The sequence below is a fragment of the Leucopleurus acutus genome, assembly GCF_964270905.1.
Source record: "Leucopleurus acutus genome assembly, chromosome: X".
Lineage (NCBI taxonomy): Eukaryota > Metazoa > Chordata > Mammalia > Artiodactyla > Delphinidae > Leucopleurus > Leucopleurus acutus.
In genome coordinates this window covers 16,119,145-16,142,106 of record NC_139148.1, presented here as the reverse complement: position 1 = coordinate 16,142,106, position 22,962 = coordinate 16,119,145, and the positions used below count along the sequence as shown (strand labels likewise).

Genomic DNA, 22,962 nt, shown 5'->3' with positions numbered 1-22,962 from the left:
AAGGGCGGGGGAAATCACCCATAATCCTACTATCCTAGGACAATTTTATTAATATTTTAGTACAGCTCCTTTTTTTTTTTGCGGTACGTGGGCCTCTCACTGTTGTGGCCTCTCCTGTTGCGGAGCACAGTCTCCGGACGCGCAGGCTCAGCGGCCATGGCTCACGGGCCCAGCTGCTCCGCGGCGTGTGGGATCTTCCCAGACTGGGGCACGTACCCGTGTCCCCTGCATCGGCAGGCGGACTCTCAACCACTGCGCCACCAGGAAAGCCCTACAGCTCCTTTTGTTGTTTTTCTATGTATACCTGGTTGTCATAATGTTGTATTAATAATTTTGTATTCTATTTCATATAATATGTCTTAAGTCATTTTGTGCTATTATATTTCCTATTAGTTCTTAGTCTTAAGAGCACAAAAGCTGCTGTAAGCATCAAGTTTAAGGATGTTACCTTAAGCTTTTTTTCTTTCCAACATTATATTATGAAAATGTTCAAACATACAGAAAAGTTGAAAGAATTGTACAGTCAATACCTATATACCCACCACCTAGAGTCTACAGTTAACATTTTACTTCTGTAATCACATATCTGTTCATCTATCATTCCATCTTATTTTTTTGCTGCATTTCAAAGTGAAATGCAGATATGAGTACATTCCCCTTTAAATATTTCAGTATTTAATATTTGTTTACAGTTTTTTTCCTTTTGAGGTAAAATTACATACAATCAAATCACAAAAATCTTGAATTTTTAAACAAAAGTAAAAAAATTTAAAAATCTTGAATTTTTCAATATTTAATAAAGTGTTTTATACTTAACTTAGAATTAATAAATTGGCTGTAACATTTTTAAAGAATGCTAGAAGTACCAATTTTGAAGGATTTTATTTTAGTAGACCTCATTAGAGATGCTAAACACTGTTAATTTTATAATTTGATATTGAGAAATAGAAGCTTGATCTTCATCATGTGTCACCAAAATGAGCTTCCTAAAATTGAGGCTGCTGTAACTTTTGTTTTAAATTTATAAACTGGGGCTTCCCTGGTGGCACAGTGGTTGAGAGTCTGCCTGCCGATGCAGGGGACATGGGTCTGTGCCCCGGTCCGGGAAGATCCCACATGCCACGGAGCGGCTGGGCCCATGAGCCATGGCCGCTGAGCCTGCGCGTCCGGAGCCTGTGCTCCGCAACGGGAGAGGCCACAGCAGTGAGAGGCCCGCGTACCACAAAATAAATAAATAAATAAATAAATAAATTTATAAACTGTCCTTTTATGAATTTCATGACCCATTAGTGGGGCCTGTCAGTACGTGTTTGAATTACCTGTCAAGGACCTGTAGAACGGCTTGTGTAATAAAGAGCTTCACTGTAAGTCCTTTCTATTCAAAGACTTGAAGAATAAATAATTTAATAAATATATGCACCTTTTCAGTATGGCAATGCATCATAGTCAACAAAAATCTTTCTCTCTGATTATAATCATTAATTGATGAATGAGTTGTGGAAGAATTTTGTGGGGTTGGATTTAGTTATATGTGGACTGATGAAGTGTCCATAAAACAAAAGTAGTTAATACCCTCAATAGAGCCATGTTCTCAACTGCTAACATAAATTAGGTTTTCCTCTGCTTAACAAGATTAAAATAATCATAGAGTGCAGAGAGGTTATTTGTTGGTTAAAATCTAGAGAGGTTTATGCACTTTTTTGGAAACACTAAGATGGTTCATTTTATGCATTTGTTTACTTTCTTAGCTTTGGTCAAGTATTGATATATGTTCTTCCAGTTATTAATGCAGTTGAAAACGTACGTTTATCACCTAGTGATTTTTCTAGATTCTAATTTGTATCTAGAATAGCAGTAGGTAGACACAAAGCCGATATTCTAGTGACCTACTTTGTCAGAAACTGCGTTATCAGAGGTAGAAGTTACACAAGAGTCATAATTATATATTTCAGAATGAAATTAGGGAGTCACAATATGAAAATCTGTACTAAGGTTGTTATGAACACTCACTGTTGTATACATCTGGAAGTCTTGGGGCACGTGAAGGGAGTTTTGGTTTAATGTTGGGTGGAGTAGGTGAGAGACTGAACCTTGGTCAGGCTAGGAAGGAGGTGAGAGGGAGGAGGAGAGCCTGCCAGTCTCCGGAGAAGAGTAAGCTGGGGCAGGTGGACCTGGACCGAGGCTCCTTGGACTTCTCAGGTGCTGGGACTAGGCATCTAGGATGAGAAGGTTGGCTAGTGAAGTTGATGTTAGACTGAGTGCCTCAGCCACATTTGCATTTAATCCTTTATTTCTCACTGAAGAGATATAGAGAGGGCCTCCCTACCCCCGACCCGGTCTTTGCCCATACTGAAAGGGGGATGAGGCGGGTGATGAGCCCCAGAAGACACTGGAGCCCACATGCTCTGAGGAAACAGCTGCTGCCTAGGCTGCAGAAGAGTGAAAAACCACAGCGAGCATTGAAGGAAGGTAGCCTAATCACACAAGTTTACCTTTGATGGGCATTTGGCTGGAGGCAAAATAAGCTGTGGGTGGAGATATTTTTGTGATACACATACCTGCTACCTTGCTGTTATGTATCACAAAAAAACTAAGGGTTTTTTCCCCCTAATATTTCTCATATACATTTTCTAAAATCAAAAATTGAAAGAAGGTTCCCTTTCATTCCTATGTTTCACCCTAGCTTCTCTTAGTGTCTCTTAGGGGTCCTAGTATAGGGAGATAAACATTCTGTTTGATGTTGGGATGCATAGGTTTTTGTCTTCCAGTGGCTCACTGAGCAGCTCTGTGACATTGGGCAGGTCACCTGGCAATGACTTTGGGGCCCAAATTAACCGGTAGTTCTTCCTGGCTCTGCGAGTCTGCTTCAATTGGTCATATGTTGATAACTGTTGAAGCTGGCTTGACAGGTTCATCATAGGATCCTCTGAACTTTTGTATTTTGTATATATTTGAGATTTTCTATTATAAAAAATGAAAAATTTTAAATTGGTCTAAACTAAGTAAAAAATTTTAAAGTAAGCTAAGAAAGTTAAAAAACAAAATTAAATTGGCCTCACAATTTTAAGTCTGTCATCTTTTTAGCTGAAACTCACCACTTCATATTGTCCAAGTCATTTTCCATTTTATCATGTATTCCTTCAGCGGGTATTTTTTGAGGACCTACCCTGTGAGACAATCTGTTAGGGTGCCCTGGGACTATGGATCCACATAGGATTAGGTTTCTTCTCCTCTGGTCTGATAGACCATGGGATGACGTTGGTAATACCACGGCACAGTGGAGTGAATGTGTGAGGTGGTGTGCGACTCCACCATCCAAAGAATTGAGATTTACAGCTGCTAGGGTTCTTCATGATGATGTTTCAGGCTCTGAAGATAAATCCAGAAGAGAGCCCTGAGATATGTCTTAAATAATAGCAGCACCACAAGAAAAAAATAATACCTCTTCATATAACAAAAATCAATCAGATGGATACATTTTGGGGTGTGGGTGTACACGTGTATGTATTTACTTCTTTATTTACGTCACTAACAGCCATATATCCAAAACTGCTCCACGGTTATGAGGGGCTTACAGATATTCTTTAAAAAATTAAACTCCTCTAACAAGATGGTTTTGAGTGCCTATTTTTAACTTCTCAGAGGAAAAGCTTCCATCTGACTTTTCACGCTCCCTGCTCTCAAACCAGACCTGTCGAGACGACTCCCTGCCAAGGCAGAAACATGGAGGAGTGATTATGCCACAGGTTGATGCCACTGATGAGGTTTCCTTGACTCATCAGAAAGACTTTCATTAGAAGGCCCATATCCTTTCTCTCCTCCTAATTTGCTCCAAGCTTCTCACTGTGTATCTAATAACTAGTAAGAGACATTTAGTGAAATGTCTAGAAGCTAGAATGCTAGAAGCTAGAATGGCCCTGTAACAACCTCCACTAACAAAAGAATTACAAATGCTCTCTGTTTAAAGGGGTTTAATGGTACAAAAAGCGTGTTCCATACCCAAAAAACAGCTTTAAAATTTTTTTTACAGGAGAAAAATAAGATGTTTAAATGGAACTATAAAAATGATCTATCTATAAGGGGAAATCAGTTGATAATGGTTTTTATTGCAGTCTCAGTTTCTCCCAAGACGAAACCAGCTGATAAAGGCTTCTAATTTTTCACCAGATAATTAGTAAAATTTACTTCTAATTTTTTATTACTGGCCTACCTCTCATCCCCACTCCAAGTCCAACTCTCAGTTCATAGGAGTGCTGTGGTATACTCTGAAGCTACACTTAATTCCTGAAATTTTAGTGTTTAAACTTGTTATCAGTTTAAAAATGTGCTCTAGAGACACCCCACAACAATATTTTTAATAAAAAAATATCAGTGATCATCCTTCGAGAAAATACACATGAAAATAGTATAACCTGAAATTTAGTCTTTTAAAAATAATTATACTTTTGCTATAAGGAAAAGTTTCTAGAAACTTTAGAATGCAAAATGTTCTAGGTATTTCCATTTATAAATTTAATCACCTCTTTGTTCATATTTTCCTTTTTATATTTCCCATGACATTACTGATCAACAAGTTAACAATTTCACAAAATACCCCCAATACAATAGTTAAGCTGAAAAGATCAAATGTTCTCATTTGAGATGCATTTTAGACAGTTTTAAAAATTAAAATATAGCCAACACCTGTATTCTAATACTACATCTACTTCCGGTCTGATTAACTCTTCCAGGTTCTCTGTTCCCTCCCACCACTCCACCCCAGTTTTCCTTCTCTGTTTAAGGATATTTCCCCTGACATTCACTTGAGTGTTGTGCATAATAACTAAGAAAACATTAAAAAGGTACATTAAACCTTAATTTCCTCTTCTACACATTAAGATCCATCCACAAAACCAACTGCTTGGCAAAACAACAGTAACAAAAACCCAACCACCAAAACTAATGGATAATCCCCTGCCCTCTGGAAGCTTATAATAGATAACAAAATCTGTATGACACATGTAAAGTTTTCCTTTCTCGGTTTTCTTCCAGCTAATAACTATCACAAAGCACTTTCCGAGTCATTAGTTTGCTCATGTCTTCCTAAGAACACATGTAGAATTTTTGGAGTTGAGGTAAAAGGATTAGGGAGACTGACACTCCCTTAATTCAGCATCTCATTACTTTTTTCACAAAAGTCCCCTAACTGGCCTTGTCAACCGCAACACCCTTCCAAGACACCTGATAGAAGGCAGTCCTCTGGCGGCCAGAACTGAGCCTCCCACCCTCTCCCATCAGCTAATCCTGTCACATCAGGCTGGCAGTGTGGCGTCTTACCTTCACACCTCCTGCCCTCCTACCTTTCCCCAGACTGCTCAGATCACACAGCTCAAAGTTCCTAGGTGTGTTTTCTGCCTTTGTTAACCTATAAACGTAAAACGTCTTTCATCTCATCTCCACATGTCTAAAACACACCAACCTTCAAAGCCTAGCTCACACGTCAACTCCTGAAACTTGTGTTTCGGGAAGAGCCAAAAGCTATTCAGAGTTAAATGCAGAGGAGTAAGGTGGGTATAAGCTGGTTAGTGCCATTTTGGGTCCAAAATGAGGAATAAATATAAATAATGAGGCATTTTCTTCTGTGACGCATAAACTGCCTCCAGATGAAGAATATGAGTAGTTTTAAGCAGGAGTAGCATTATTGGAATAAAGTAAACTTTCCCACTAAGACATTTGGAAGGATTATGTTCATAGGAATGCTTAACCTCTGGGATGAAAAGCAAAACAACGAAGACATCCATTGTCTCGATATCATGACACCTCCCCATAGAGCTATTGCAAAGATTAAATGAGATAATGTTTGTAAGCTCTGAGCCCCTTTGTTTGGCATGAATAATTGTTAGTTATATGTCATAATCATGGCTTTATAATGGTACTTAAAGGTCAGGAAAGCTCTTAATGAAAGTTGTAAAGATTCAGAAAGCATTAAAATGGTAAGATGGTTGGGGTTACATAATAAATGGTAGTATTTCTTTAAGGATATATTTAGGGTAAACACTGTCATTGCTCCTAATGATCATAACTGTGATAACAACTAAGACTGTTTTCTGAGAGTTCAGTGAGACTTTGTAAGTGATTAAATTAATCTCAACAGAATTTGATTTCAAAATACTATTCTCAGCTTCTCATTACTGACATGGAGTTTTAAGGACTTTTATGAAGTCAGAGACGTTATTATGTTTGATATCAGCTTTTAAAGTATGGTAGTATTTCAAGATAGTGTAAGCTTGCTGGCTTTACAATTTTATGGACATTTGGGAGTAGAAAATAATGATTACTTTTTGCATATTGAGTGTCTTCAATGCCTTGCTGTATTTTTTGAAGTAAAAATTGTTTAGCTTAGAACTTTGAGGATTTTATTATTAAAGTGGCAAATATTTAATGATCTCTGATTTGAAAAGGAGAGCTCAAAACCGTGTACCTATAGCTATTTTCTCCTACTCATTATTGTACATGTTTTATGGCATACAATTTAGTGCCTTAATTATAAGAAGAGATAAACATCTTTTTAGTTTTATAGCTATCTTGATTAACTTTTAAAGTTATTTTCTCAGTAAAATAGTCTCAAATTTAGTTAAACATTTACAAATTATTCTAGGGTTGCTTCTAGCTATTCCACAGAGAGACAGATGTCACATGATTTGGTTGCTGTTGGCAGGAAAAGTGAAAACTTTCATCCAGTGTTTGAACATCTTGACTCAACTCAGAATACTGAAAACAAACCTACAGGAGAATTTGCTCAGGAAATCATAACTATAATCCATCAAGTTAAAGGTTGGTATATTTCACACATACATTAGGGATAACACAAAAATAATGTACTGACTTTTCACGAGACATAGGTAAATATCTGTGATATTGTAGTAGTAATTAATATTTCATTATAAGTTAGATCATTAATTAGGAAATCTGGTGAAGAGAGTAGCACGTATTAATTCAAGCCTAGTTGTTCTTTATATGTAGTTCCAATAACTTGATGCTTCAACTCATAGTAGATTACAAATTGAAAGTTATAAAGGAAGAGGTTGGCTACTGCAAAAGACAGGTGTACTGAGAGCAGAAAGAAACAATAACTGATAACTGAATAGGAAGGAGGAAATAACAAAAACCAGATATGAAACTCAAGAAACTCAAGAAATTTGGAAGTATAGGTCATTTGGTCGTATTCTCAAAGCCCCTGAGGGCATTACTGGGACTTTGTGCCACAAGGGTGATGCTAAGCGATCAATAGAAGATTCCAGTTTGATTTGTTATACATGATGACATCAGGACATTGCATAATAAATACTTCAAAGGTTTACATTGAGCTGTTGTGTTTTGCTTTTGCTTCTGGCCAGTTTCCATTAATTGGATAATTTAGTCATGTAAAATAACTTTCCTTATTGATGCTGCATAAATAAGGCAGTTGTGGGTATTATAAACTGGGGTCTTTCGAGAATTTCAAAATTTATAATTTTATATTTCTTACTAGATAACTGTGTTAATCTTTTTTACCTTCATAAAACATATTTTGCAAATGAATTATTTTCTTTGCAGCCCTCAAACTAAGGCACATATTTACTTTAAAGCATGCAGTTTGAAACAGTTCACCTTCTCAATTCCAGCCCCTCTTACCCAAAAGAAGTGTGATTCTTGGCAGACAGGGAGCTGGTATTGTAGAAAAATTCAGGAGATCGTCCCGGAACAGGAACAGTAAGTTAGGGAAAAGGATTGCTTTAGCATTCTCATGGGTCAAGTGTATTATCTTTCTCTTTATTCTGTTAAAAGCTTGTAGCATAGCCGCTTTCAGAATGTCTTCATGAACTTCAGTTAATGTTAAAGTAAAATGGCATTAGGAGGCCTTCTGTGATATGTAAACATAACATTTAACATTTGTTCAGAATTGTTTTGATGTTTCAGGGTTGTTTTTGGAGTTATTTTTTACTCTAGGTGAAGAGTAGAGCTGTATACCAGCTTTACTTCCCAGATGTAGGAAGATCTTACCTAGGAGAAGAAAGGTCCTGTCCTCTCTTTGAGAGAGCCACTGTCTTTTCCCCCTGGCAAGTAAGCAGACATGTTAAATAGGAACAGAATCTTTGGGTTCATAAATCCGTTTACTGTTGCTTGGGCTTGGGAAAGTGTGTGAGCACTACAAATTAGTCTGTGGAATAAGCTTAGGTCCCATATGTTTTCAAGAGAAAACAGGTTGGATGTTTTTTAATAGTCCCTTCTTCCTGTGCTTATTATATATAATCTTTTAAGTGGAATCAGTTTTACATTGAGATAAAACTTTTTTTTCCCTTTTGCAGCAGATTATTTTCCATCACTTGGAATTACTCTACATGAGCGTTTCTCAAAAATGCAAGTTACACAAGCTGCAGATGTAAATGAATTTAAATTGAACTCAGATCCAGAAATTCACAGGTAATGAGTGATTATTGTATGCCCATTTAACTCATGGGAATGAGCCTCAGAACAGATTGTGGGAAGGTGCTGCCTGCCTCCTGGGCTTGTTGTAGACTCTAGAACTGCATTTCCTGCCTAAAAACAGGACTAACCCAAGCAGGTACTGGGCCAGTGCACTTTGATAGACTAGGTTATATTGAAGCCATGACTAGCATTGTTCAAATGTGTAGGACTTTGAAAATATTTACCTACCTAACTTTGATTCTGCTGTGTCTGTAGTAATTGCCTACTGAAGTTATCACTGGAAGATGAAAGACAGTTGTCGAGCCATTGAAATCATGGGTTGCTTCATGTGGTCAGAAATGGCTGTTCTGAGGGCAGCCGGATGAAAACCTATGTCTTCTTCTGCTGGCACCTGTCCAAACAGGTGGTGCGCCCTGTCTTGTGAGCTGAGTCGAATCAATGTTAGAATGCGGTAGATCACCGGAGCCAAGTTTAAGGTTACACAGACTAGTGATTTGAGAACCACTGAGGCGTCACTGTGATGTTGTTTACAGGATATGTATGTCCTGGGAGACTGCCATATAGGTGAAAAACTACCTGGTAGCAGATTTCTTTTTCTTCCTCCAAGACACACCAGCGTTATTTCAAAATCCATTCTGTAATAATGGAGTCAAGATTTCAGTGTATAACATAATTATTTAATTGTAATATGCCTTTATTATTTTAGGAGAATAGATATGTCTTTGGCCGAGCTTCAGAGTAAACAAACTATGGTATATGATTCAGAACAGGTAAGTGAATATAATTTTTGATGAGAGATTATCTTATTGTTGGTATACTAGTGGGAAACGGAACTGGTCATTGGGAGTAAAAAAGGTAGTTAAAGTGGGTGAGGAAGAATGATGGAGACCCAGGAATCTGAAATTTACAAAGCTCTCCAAGTGACTCTAGTTATCAAAAGATTGCAGAGAGAACACTGGCAAAAGACAAAAATATGCCCTAAGAGAGACAATCCCTAAGGGTAACAGCTTTGTAAAATTGACATAAAATTGTAGTGTTTAATGTTCATTCCAAAACTTCACACTGTAAAGCTTGCAGAAAGTATGTTTGATACCTGTTTTTTCCAAAGCAGTCATGTGGGATATATTTTTAAGTTGTATGTAGAATGAATGCAAAGGAACTTAGTTTCATTTGACACTGCTCTTCTGTTTACTGAAGATTGTGTGAAACATTCTATGGAATATGAACTAGAAAAATAATGGAAATAATACTGAATTTTTACGCGGGCCTCTCACTGTTGTGGCCTCTCCCATTGCGGAGCACAGGCTCCGGACACGCAGGCTCAGCGGGCATGGCTCACGGGCCTAGCCGCTCCGCGGCACATGGGATCTTCCCGGACCGGGGCACGAACCCGCGTCCCCTGCACTGGCAGGCGGACTCTCAACCACTGCGCCACCAGGGAAGCCCCTGAATTTTTTTAATTGTTCCCACCCATAACACCTCCCTCCCCGCCATTTCTTTGCTAATTAGAAAAACTATCTTAACTAGCCCAGGGGGAAGAAAACTGGCTCTTGTTTTAGAAGAAATATATCAAGTTCTAAAAGAACTGCTAATTTATTCATTGCGAGTGAAGAGTTTTTATAGAGGAGAGATTTTAATACATTTGTGATAGAATATATAAATAATATTTTCACTTGTGAATGGTTACAGTTTTATTGTACTTATGGAGATAGGTTAGTTTATTGAATAAATGATACTTTCAGAAAATTTCTGCTCATCAAAGTACTATAATAAACTTATAGGAAATTTGAGGATTTTAAAAAAATCACCCCTAATTCAACCACTTAAGACAAAATCTTATTTGATCATCTTTCCTTGCAGTCTTATGTCTAGCGCTTTAACATACACTACCACAGTACATGTAGTTTTGGATGCTTTATCTTTTTACTTAAACTATAGTAACATTCCTTTTATGTAAAATCTCTGAACTCCCAATGACCTTTTTATAATTGAGGCTTTGTAAGTTTTAATTAACTATTCAGTAAGTGTTTTTCCATGGTTACTTCCACATAGTCTACATTATCATAATTTAAATGCTTGTACATTACTCCTATGACTTAAATTTACCATAAAATTATTCTTCCCTTCTCCTTTAAATTTTTTTCACACTTAAGTTACTTTCATTTTATGGTTATTTTTAAAATATAATATTTTGAATATACTTGGGTAGATAGACGTTTCTTTGGTATAGAATCCCAGAAGTGGGATTCTTGGTTCAGTGTTATGAACTTTTCTGACTCTGTATTGTCAATTGTGTCTCAAAATATTTTTATCAGTTTACACTAGCATGAGCAGGATGAGTACAAGGTAACTTATTTAGGACTTTTACTTAAGGTTCTTGTTCGATATGGTCTTTGTGCAACTAACAGTAATGTGAATGGTTTGTCTTCTGTCAAAATTCCTCAGACTCTGGTCAAAATAATAGATCCAAATGACCTACGACATGACATTGAAAGAAGGAGAAAAGAACGGTTACAGAATGAAGATGAGCACATTTTTCACATAGCTAGTGCTGCAGAGAGGTAATCAGTAGATGAAAAACATCCTGTTATCAGACAGCTTTTGGTTTTAGCATATTTTCCAATTTTCTGTGTGTGATGGTAATTTTCACTTTAGTGTAGGAATTTAATTCCTCAAATCCATTTTACATGTTTAAGTGAAATCTGTTAAAATGTTTCAAAGTTATTCAGTGGTCATCATATGCTATTTCATTGAAACAATAAAAATTATGGGGTAGGTGAGTATTTGACGTCTTTGTAATCTAGAGAGAAGTGTAGTAGCTTTTTTAATATTAGCAGGAGCCAAGACCAGCAAATTTATGGACTATTTGGCTCGAGCTGATTGAAACTCTGACACATTCTGCCCTTTAGATTCTGGTAGTCTTTGAATGTTGCAAAATTTCCTGAGGTCAGTGCCGTCCTCTTTCAGAACTCTTTGTGGATGTCTGTCCGTGAAACAGAGGCAGGTGTAGTAGAAAATGCAGTAGAATGTAGTAGATGTAGTAGAAAATGTAGTAGAAAATGAGTTTGAATCCTACTTCTGCCAGTTTACAAGCTGTTTGCTCTTGGGCAAACTTGCCTAGTTTCTGGAGCCTTTTCCTCTATAAAATGAGAATAACCAATTTATGTTGGACAGGTTATAAATATTAAATGAACTGGCACATGTGAAGTACTTATGCCATGAGTGGCAAATTGATTGTCAGTAGATCCTTGTTTTTCTTTCCCAACGCTGTACCTCTTTTTAGGGGCTCTGAGTATTCTAGATTGGTCCCAGTTTATCCCTAGTCCTGAGAACTATGTAGAACTCATGGCAACTCTGGGACCTCATATGATTATGAGATATAATTTAATGGGAAAAAATTTCCAGTTCACTCAAGGGTCCTCAAACTATTTGGATCTCCCAGAAGGTGGGAATGTATGAATAGAAAGGACCAGTGCTAATTCTCTTTCCATAGTCCTTAGTTTCAAAAATTAAAATACTTGACTAGACTTATAAGTCATGTCTATGGCTAACTAGGTCAAGATACGTGGAGCTTGTTTAAAACTGGACTTGATACTGACAATAAGTTTGGGACTAATTAAAAGATAGCAAAACTGTGTGCTGAGGCATATGAAACAATTGAAAATAGTTAAAATCTTGTCCCTTGGTGGGTGAGTCTCCAGTTTCCTAATATGACACGGCATGACTGTGCTCTTTAGTGACACAAGCTCTCAGTCATGCTTTTCTTGACTACTCAGCAAGTGTGAGAAACTCAGTGTACCAAGAAAAAGGTTTTTTAAAACAGATTTAAGATAATCAACAAATTATAAAGACCATGTATGGCCTCAGAATATATCTTTACCCTTTGAGGTGATGAAGAGCTTGAGCAATGGAGTTAACACCTGAGTTCAACTCCTGGCTCTGTAGATACCTAGCTATGTGACTGACCTTGGGCAAGTTACTTAATCTCTGTTTCCTCAGCGTAAAATAGAGATAAGAATTATACTTACCTCACGGTAGTGGTGAAAATTAAGTAAAGTGATGCATGTAAGCTACAGAGAAGTTGGTCAGCATTAAGTATTATTAATGTTAGCTTTGAGGGTGGCGTTGTAGGGTGCAAAAATGTCTTCCTGCAAGGTGTCTTTTTCTGGATCTGTTGAACTGTTTTATTCGTATTGGATGGCTGGTGTGGCATGGTGGAGCCATGAAGTGTTTTTCTTTAATTCAGATATTACTGACCATAAAATTCACCTTTTGAAAGTGACGAATTCAGTAGTTTTTAGTATAATCACAAAGTTGTGCAACTATCACCACTATCTAATTTCGAAACATTTTCATCACCCCCAAAAGAAACCCTGTACAATTAGTTGTCACTCCCTATTTCTCCGTCCTTCCAGCCCCTGACAGCCACTAATCTACTTTCTGTCTGTATGGATTTGCCTATTCTTGACATATAATTGCAATCATATAACAGGTGGCCTTTTGTGACGGGCTTCTTTCATGTAGTATGTTTTTTACGTTGCCCCATGTTGTAGCATGAATATTCCTTTTATGGCTGAATAACTTTCCACTGTGTGGATACACCACATTTTGTTTATCCATTCACCGGTTGATGGATATTTGGGCTATTTCCACTCTTTGGCTATTGTGAATAATGCTGCTGTGAATATTTGTATGCAATTTTTTGTGTGGATATATTTTTCACTTTTCTTCTGTATATACCTAGGATTGGAATTGCTGGTTCATATGATAACTATGTTTAACTTTTTGATGAGCTGCCAGGCTATTTCCACAGTGGGTGCACCATTTTACATTCCCACCAGCAGTGTATGAAGGTTCCATTTTTAACACATCCTCACCAGAAGTTGTTATTGTTTATCCTTTTAAAAAAATAATATGGAAGCTTTAATCTCTCACTTTATCCTAATTCAGTTTCCTTGTTAACATAAGAAAAATATTTTATCCTTTTATCTTAAAAATTCAATTTATCAAAATTGACCTCATTAATATTTTTGCATAAACCTTTTAAATCAAGTCAGTGTATAGATTTCCATAGAAATACAGAAGAAGTGAAATACAAGGAAATTATAAATCATAGGATGTAGCTCTTTCCCTTCTGTGTGATTTTTTTTTTTTCCCCCTTAAAAGTTGTATGCAGACTCTGTGTCTAGGTTGGCTCACCATTGTATTCCTACTGCCTTGGGCTCAATTCATCTTTGTTGAATGAATGAAGACTTCCCAAAGGTGTAGACAGGACAGAAGATACTGAAATTGTAATGCATTTAGATCTTGATCACTTTTTATTCCCTGATACCTTAAAACCTTTCCCAAGCAAGTCTCACACCGGGGCATTCTGTCTTGTCTCTAAGACCCTGTTGTTCTCTATTTTTTCCTACTTCCGACCAGCCTCTTACCCTAAAGTCTCCGTGTCTCCTCCTGACACACTGTTTCTCCCTCTTGTCACCAGCATTACTAAGTTCCCTACACTGTCATTGAGGTGCTGTGTTACACGGGCGTGGTATGTGTGGGATAAAGCAGCTTCAAAATAGTATCAGTAGACTTCAAGAGGGCATCAAACTGCCTAGATTTTCTTCTTAGCTAGGCAAGTTATAGAAAACATCAGTTTTTATTTTTGCTGTTGTAACAATCTGTAATCTACTGAACTAGAGTTAACTTTATAAAGATCATTTATTCATCTATTCAACAAATATTTATATATTAATGTCTATGTTCTAGTCAGTGTTCTAAGCACTGACTTAGAACACTGAATTTGCACCATTTTAAGCATACAATTCATTGGCATTAAATACACTCACAGTGTTGTGCAACCATCACCACTACCCACGTCCAGAATTTTTCATCTGCTCAAACAGAAATTCAGTACCAGTTAAACAGTAACTCCCAACCCCCAGCCCCTGATGCCTCTATTGTTTCCATCGCTATGAATTTGCCTATTCTGAATACCTCATACATATATAAGTAGAATCATGCAATAATTGTCCTTTTCAGTCTGACTTATTTCACGTGGCATAATGTTTTCATCCATGTTGTATCATGTGTCAGTATTTCATTAAAATAATTTATTCCTTTATAAGGCTGAATAATATTCCATTGTATGGATACACCACATTTCGTTTATCCATTTTTGTGTTGGTGGACATGTGGGTTGTTTCCATCTTTTGGCTATTATGAATAATGCTGTTATGAACACCGGTGTTGTCATTTTTTTGATTATAGCCATCCTAGTGGGTTTTAAGTAGTTTCTTGTAGTTTTGATTTGCATTTCCCTGATGACTAATGATATTGAGCATTTTTTCATGTGCTTTTTGTGTGTCTTCTTTGGAGAAATATCTATTCAAATCCTTTGCCAATTTTTAAATTGGATTATCATATTTTTATTATTGAGGTGTAAGGGTTCTTTATATATTCTGGGTACTACCCGTTCATCAGATATATGCTTTGCAAAGAGGACTTTTTAGAGTCTATTGTTTTGTTTATAGAAGTAGTACATGCTAATGGTGAACATTTGGAAAAATATAGTAAAGTATAAAAACAAAAATATAAGGCATTCTTAATTTCACCAGTCAGGGATGATTACTGTTAATATTTAGTACATTTCATATCATTTTTTTTTCCTGGCCATATATGTGGGTTTTTTTGTGTTTTTTTTTTTGGGCGGGGGTACGCGGGCCTCTCACTGTTGTGGCCTCTCCCGTTGCGGAGCACAGTCTCCGGACGCGCAGCCTCAGCGGCCATGGTTCATGGGCCCAGCCGCTCTGCGGCATGTGGGATCTTCCGAGACCGGGGCACGAACCCGTGACCCCTGCATCGGCAGGTGGACTCTCAACCACTGCGCCACCAGGGAAGCCCTATATGTGTATATTTTAAACAAGTGAAATTATTCTCAGTATTTGACTTCGCCCCCTACTCTTTTGACTTACTACCATATCATGAACATTTTGACAGAATATGGGGTTTTTTAACATTTCAAAAAATCCCGAGTGGCTATTCCATGTCAGATTCTAGGGTCAGAGCTGGGACCACAGAACGAACCATCCGCAGTGCCTCCTGTGAAGGGATCGCACCTTGCTTGGTGAGAAGGTGCACCATTAGTTACAAACACTTGTGAAGACCCCAAAGTGCCACATGTGCACATAGCAGGGACACCTAGTCCACCTCAGAGGGGTCTGGGAAAGCCTTGGAACAGGTGCAAGTGGGGCTAAATCTTGAGGTTGATCTGAGTTGGAAGGAAATTACAGCAGAAGGCACCCAATGGGCCAGTGCGTAGAGGCAGGCGAGGTTGTGGTGTGTGCCGAGAGCCGCATGGAGGTGATGTTCCCGCAGCTCGGTGTGGGTGTTGCAGAGATTGGGATGGAGCAGCCGGCAAGGCTGCAAGGGCGTGCGCCGGAAGAGTCTTGGGGGTCAGTGAGGAGGAGTGTGGATTTTGTCCCCATGTCACTGGGGTCCTGTGGGAGGAGTGTAGCAGGGCCGAAGCCGTGAGCCGTTTGTTCGCCACAGAGCAGGAACGGTCTGAGGACCACTGTGGGAGAGGTGGGATGTGACAGGGAGAGGACCCCCCAAGGGCTGTGGGAATGAGGCCCCGGGGTTAGAGGAGAAAGAAGTCCAAGGAAGGAGCTCCCTCCCAGGTAGGGCTGGCCAGGAATAGCCCTTGGCGGCCTTTGGGCCTCACTACAACAGAAGAGGGGAGCCAGCAGTATCAGAGGCCCCAGCTCTGCCAGTGAGCAGGCCTGAGCCACTCACTGGCCTCTTCCCTGGAGCTTTCACCACTGAGTCTCTTGGCAAGGGGGGCTGTCCCGTGCTGCCAAAGGTTCAAGAGCCGTGACTATCTTCCCTCAGGAAACATGTGTTCTACATATGTATGGTTTCGGGGGTTACAGCCCTAGGAAGCCTGTCCTTGGACTCCAGATTAAGAACCCTGGTCCTAGGAATATGGTTTTCCCCCTCTCGCTAACTGCCAACTTGGCTAAATAATGTTTTTTGAAAAATGAGAGTTTTAGCCCTGGTAAATATTATTTGTAATTTTAGTAGTGATAGATCATTGAGATTTTTTTTTTTTTTACTGTTGCGCTGCTTTAATTGTTTCCAAAGGGTGTAATTTGATTTCTCTTGTTTATTTGTCGGATAAATGTAAACTAATAAAAGATTCTTATTTTCTCTCTTTCATTTTATTAGGAGTGATCAGCATTCCAGTTTTACAAGGTTGAAGAATACTCATGTTGATGGATTCCAAAAATCTACATGTTTGGTAAAATCAAATTTTAGAAAATTTATTCAGAAACCTTACTTGGTAAGATTGCAGTTCCAACTTTTTTATTTTTGTATGTTCCATTTTCCTTCTCACATGTATCTATAGGTACAGGGATCACCAATATTTTTCATAACGTTTGTAACGGTTCATTAAGTAAGTGTTATGATTCTGTTGTTCAGTGTTAAGATTCTGTTGAGGCTTATAGTTATTATGACCAAATAAATGATCATCTCATTTGATTTATCAGGATTTTATTGCACTTATTATAGTACTAGCTTTCTTAATTTTTTTTAAACAACTTTATTAAGGTATATTTTACATACCATAAAATTCACCCATGTAAGGGTGTAAAATTGAATGATTTTTTGTAAATTTACCAAGATGTGTAACCATCACCATAATCCAGTATTAGGACATTTTCGTGACCCCTATTAGAACCCTCAGGGCTATTTATTTATTCCGTGTTCCCACCCGCAGCTAACAACTAATCTACTTTCTGTTTCTAAAGATTTGCCTTTTCATAGGGCAGTTCACAGAGTGGCAGCTGGCTTCCATAAGAGCGAGCAAGTGACAGCTAGAAAGATGGAAGCCAGAGTCGATTTGTAACCTAATCTCAGAAGTGACATCCATACTTCGACCATACTCCATTTGTAAGAAGCAAGTCACTAGATACAGACCACACTCAAGGGAAGTGAATAGCATAAGGGCCTGGCTACTGGAAGGTGGGGATGATTGGGAGCCTGGTCAGAAGCTGCCTGGTACAGTCTTCCCACTGGCCCCCAGTGACTGACATCCCTTCATGTGCAAAATACACCCCCTCCCTCTCAAGGTCCCCCAAAATCTCATTTCATTACATGTGTCTTTATGCACTTACTCAAATGTATAGGCTTAGCATAAACTCAAGATGACTACTAGGAAAAGGGTTTTATATGACTTTTCTTAACTGGGGAGAGAAAGGTGTGAAAGAGGAAGATTTGTGAGAAGTACAGACTCCATAGCAAATGGAATAAATAGAAGGTTATAAGACTGTTGATTTTGGAGAAAGAAACCATCTTCAAACTGGGCCCCATCGGGCTTCCCTGGCAGCGCAGTGGTTAAGAATCCACCTGCTGATGCAGGGTACACGGGTTCAAGCCCTGGTCCGGGAAGATCCCACATGCCGCGGAGCAACTAAGCCCGTGCGCCACAGCTACTGAGCCTGCGCTCTAGAGCCCATGCGGCACAACTACTGAGCCTGCGTGCCACAACTACTGAAGCCCACGTGCCTAGAGCCCATGCTCCGCAACGAGAGAAGCCCCCGCAATGAGAAGCCCGCGCACCTCAACGAAGAGTAGCCCCCGCTTGCCGCAACTACAGAAAGCCCGGATGCAGCAATGAATGCCCAACGCAGCCCAAAATAAATAAAAATAAAAATAATCAAAAAACCAAAGGAAGCAACCACGACCTTTAGGGAAGAAAGCGTAGAGCTCTAGAAGCTTAGAGAAAGGCCGGTGTGAGCTGGGTGTGGACCTCCGAGGAGTGGGGGCTGCCCAGCTGGAGCTGGCTGTGTCAAAAAACTAACAAACAAACTGGAGGCTGAACCAAAGGACCACTGCCAGGATGAAAAGCAGAACAACAAACATACAGGAAGGAGCAACCCCGCCTCCTCTCTTCCAGCCTTCTAGTCTCCCTCCAGTGTCCCTGTGGGTGGGATCTAAGTGGGAGCTGGCTTCAAGGACTGACTCCCAGTCCAAACCCCAAGTCGAGTATAGAGTGTGAGTTGGGAGTCTGAGACAAAGCTTAGGTACTAAGCAGCACACATCCCATCGGGGTGCACTGGTAAATGGAATAGACAGCAGCCCCCAGGAGCCCACAACCAATGATCCCGTCCCCTCACCTGATGATGAAGTGTGACCCATATTAATGCTGACTGAAAAGATACTTCCTATTTGATTGAATGGCTTCCTGAATGGAGGAAAATCAGCCTGCGTGGATGCCCACAACGTGTAAATATTGTACCAAGAATGTTATCATATGCATCCTAACATTTAATCTTTACAGAATAGTCAGTTCTGCTACAACGCAACATAGGCATTCCTTTTTTTTTTTTTGGTTTTTTTTTCTTACATCTTTATTGGAGTATAATTGCTTTACAATGGTGTGTTAGTTTCTGCTTTATAACGAAGTGAAGCAGTTATATATATATATATATATGTTCCCATATCTCTTCCCTCTTGCGTCTCCCTCCCTCCCACCCTCCCTATTCCACCCCTCCAGGTGGTCACAAAGCACCGAGCTGATCTCCCTGTGCTATGTGACTGCTTCCCACTAGCTATTTACCTTACGTTTGGTAGTGTATATAAGTACATGTCTCTCTCTCGCTTTGTCACAGCTTACCCTTCCCCTTCCGCATATCCTCAAGACCATTCTCCAGTAGGTCTGTGTCTTTATTCCTGTCTTACCCCTAGGTTCTTCATGACCTTTTTTTTTCTTAAATTCCATATATATGTGTTAGCATAAGGTATTTGTGTTTCTCTTTCTGACTTCACTCTGTATGACAGACTCTAGGTCTATCCACCTCATTACAAATAGCTCAATTTCGTTTCTTTTTATGGCTGAGTACTATTCCATTGTATATATGTGCCACATCTTCTTTATCCTTTCATCCGATGATGGACACTTAGGTTGTTTCCATCTCTGGGCTATTGTAAATAGAGCTGCAATGAACATTTTGGTACATGACTCTTTTTGAATTATGGGTTTCTCGGGGTATATGCCCAGTAGTGGGATTGCTGGGTCGTATGGTAGTTCTATTTGTAGTTTTTTAAGGAACCTCCATACTGTTCTCCACAGTGGCTGTATCAATTTACATTCCCACCAACAGTGCAAGAGGGTTCCCTTTTCTCCACACCCTCTCCAGCATTTATTGTTTCTAGATTTTTTGATGATGGCCATTCTGACTGGTGTGAGATGATATCTCATTGTAGTTTTGATTTGCATTTCTCTAATGATTAGTGATGTTGAGCATCCTTTCATGTGTTTGTTGGCAGTCTGTATATCTTCCTTGGAGAAATGTCTATTTAGGTCTTCTGCCCATTTTTGGATTGGGCTGTTTGTTTTTTTGTTATTGAGCTGCATGAGCTGCTTGTAAATTTTGGAGATTAATCCTTTGTCAGTTGCTTCATTTGCAAATATTTTCTCCCATTCTGAGGGTTGTCTTTTGGTCTTGTTTATGGTTTCCTTTGCTGTGCAAAAGCTTTTCAGTTTCATTAGGTCCCATTTGTTTAGTTTTGTTTTCATTTCCATATCTCTAGGAGGTGGGTCAGAAAGGATCTTGCTGTGATTTATGTCATAGAGTGTTCTGCCTATGTTTTCCTCTAAGAGTTTGATAGTTTCTGGCCTTACATTTGGGTCTTTAATCCATTTTGAGCTTATTTTTGTGTATGGTGTTAGGGAGTGATCTAATCTCATACTTTTGCATGTACCTGTCCAGTTTCCCCAGCACCACTTATTGAAGAGGCTGTCCCTTCTCCACTGTACATTCCTGCCTCCTTTATCAAAGATAAGGTGACCATATGTGTGTGGGTTTATCTCTGGGCTTTCTGTCCTGTTCAACTGATCTACCTTTCTGTTTTTGTGCCAGTACCATAATGTCTTGATTACTGTAGCTTTGTAGTATAGTCTGAAGTCAGGGAGCCTGATTCCTCCAGCTCTGTTTTTCGTTCTCAAGATTGCTTTGGCTATTCGGGGTCTGTTGTGTTTCCATACAAATTGTGAAATTTTTTGTTCTAGTTGTGTGAAAAATGCCAGTGGTAGTTGGATAGGGATTGCATTGAATCTGTAGATTGCTTTGGGTAGTAGAGTCATTTTCACAATGTTGATTCTTCCAATCCAAGAACATGGTATATCTCTCCATCTATTTGTATCATCTTTAATTTCTTTCATCAGTGTCTTATAATTTTCTGCATACTGGTCTTTTGTCTCCTTAGGTAGGTTTATTCCTAGATATTTTATTCTTTTCATTGCAGTGGTAAATGGGAGTGTTTTCTTGATTTCACTTTCAGATTTTTCATCCTTAGTGTATAGGAATGCCAGAGATTTCTGTGCATTAATTTTGTATCCTGCTACTTTACCAAATTCATTGATTAGCTCTCATAGTTTTCTGGTAGCATCTTTAGGATTCTCTATGTATAGTATCATGTCATCTGAAAACAGTGACAGCTTTACTTCTTCTTTTCTGATTTGGATTCCTTTTATTTCCTTTTCTTCTCTGATTGCTGTGGCTAAGACTTCCAAAACTATGTTGAATAAGAGTGGTGAGAGTGGGCAACCTTGTCTTGTTCCTGATCTTCGTGGAAATGCTTTCAGTTTTTCACCATTGAGGACGATGTTGGCTGTGGGTTTGTCACATATGGCCTTTATTATGTTGAGGAAAGTTCCCTCTGTGCCTACTTTCTGCAGGGTTTTTATCATAAATGGGTGTTGAATTTTGTCGAAAGCTTTCTCTGCATCTATTGAGATGATCATATGGTTTTTCTCCTTCAGTTTGTTACTATGGTGTATCACGTTGATTGATTTGCGTATATTGAAGAATCCCTGCATTCCTGGAATAAACCCCGCTTGATCATGGTGTATGATCCGTTTAATGTGCTGTTGGATTCTGTTTGCTAGTATTTTGTTGAGGATTTTTGCATCTATGTTCATCAGTGATATTGGCCTGTAGTTTTCTTTCTTTGTGAAATCTTCGTTTGGTTTTGGTATCAGGGTGATGGTGGCCTCGTAGAATGAGTTTGGGAGTGTTCGTCCCTCTGCTATATTTTGGAAGATTTTGAGAAGGATAGGTGTTAGCTCTTCTCTAAATGTTTGATAGAATTCGCCTGTGAAGCCATCTGGTCCTGGGCTTTTGTTCGTTGGAAGATTTTTAATCACAGTTTCAATTTCAGTGCTTGTGATTGGTCTGTTCATATTTTCTATTTCTTCCGATTGCGTCTTGGCAGGTTGTGCATTTCTAAGAATTTGTCCATTTCTTCCAGGTTGTCCATTTTATTGGCATAGATTTGCTTGTAGTAATCTCTTATGATCTTTTGTATTTCTGCAGTGTCAGTTGTTACTTCTCCTTTTTCATTTCTAATTCTATTGCTTTGAGTCTTCTCGTTTTTTTTCTTGATGAGTCTGGCTAATGGTTTATCAATTTTGTTTATCTTCTCCAAGAACCAGCTTTTAGTTTTATTGATCTTTGCTATCGTTTCCTTCATTTCTTTTTCATTTATTTCTGATCTGATTTTTATGATTTCTTTCCTTCTGCTAACTTTGGGTTTTTTTGTTCTTCTTTCTCTAACTGCTTTAGGTGCAAGGTTAGGTTGTTTATTCGAGATGTTTCCTGTTTCTTAAGGTGGGATTGTATTGCTATAAACTTCCCTCTTAGAACTGCTTTTCCTGCATCCCATAGATTTTGGGTCGTCGTGTCTCCATTGTAATTTGTTTCTAGGTATTTCTTTATTTCCTCTTTGATTTCTTCAGTGATCACTTCGTTATTAAGTAGTGTATTGTTTAGCCTCCATGTGTTTGTATTTTTTACACATCTTTTCCTGTAATTGATATCTAGTCTCATAGCGTTGTGGTCGGAAAAGGTACTTGATACAATTTCAGTTTTCTTAAATTTACCAAGGCTTGATTTGTGACCCAAGATATGATCTATCCTGGAGAGTGTTCCATGAGCACTTGAGAAAACTGTGTATTCTCTTGTTTTTGGATGGAATGTCCTATAAATATCAATTAAGTCCATCTTGTTTAATGTATCATTTAAAGCTTGTTTTTCCTTGTTTATTTTCATTTTAGATGATCTGTCCATTGGTGAAAGTGGGGTGTTAAAGTCCCCTACTATGAATTTGTTACTGTCGATTTCCCCTTTTATGGCTGTTAGTATTTGCCTTATGTATTGAGGTGCTCCTATGTTGGGTGCATACATATTTACAATTGTTATATCTTCTTCTTGGATCGATCCCTTGATCATTATGTAGTGTCCTTCTTTGTCTCTTCTAATAGGCTTTATTTTAAAGTCTATTTTGTCTGATATGAGAATTGCTACTCCAGCTTTCTTTTGGTTTCCATTTGCATGAAATATCTTTTTCCATCCCCTTACTTTCAGTCTGTATGTGTCTCTAGGTCTGAAGTGGGTCTCTTGTAGATAGCAAATATATGGGTCTTGTTTTTGTATCCATTCAGCCAATCTGTGTCTTTTGGTGGAA

The 22,962-nt window shown here is 38.6% G+C and overlaps 2 protein-coding genes across 2 annotated transcripts in view; both read left to right on the top strand.

Moving 5' to 3' along the window:
- EIF1AX (eukaryotic translation initiation factor 1A X-linked) overlaps nt 1-22,962 on the top strand; it is a 396,407-nt gene that overhangs the window by 175,883 nt on the left and 197,562 nt on the right. The gene's annotated exons all lie outside the window — the stretch shown is intronic.
- The window catches only part of BCLAF3 (BCLAF1 and THRAP3 family member 3), a 66,415-nt gene that overhangs the window by 25,343 nt on the left and 18,110 nt on the right, over nt 1-22,962 (top strand). The window contains 5 exon segments of the mRNA XM_082864206.1: nt 6,698-6,813; nt 8,328-8,442; nt 9,155-9,218; nt 10,894-11,009; nt 16,660-16,732. Coding sequence (XP_082720332.1) covers nt 6,698-6,813; nt 8,328-8,442; nt 9,155-9,218; nt 10,894-11,009; nt 16,660-16,732 — 484 coding nt within the window.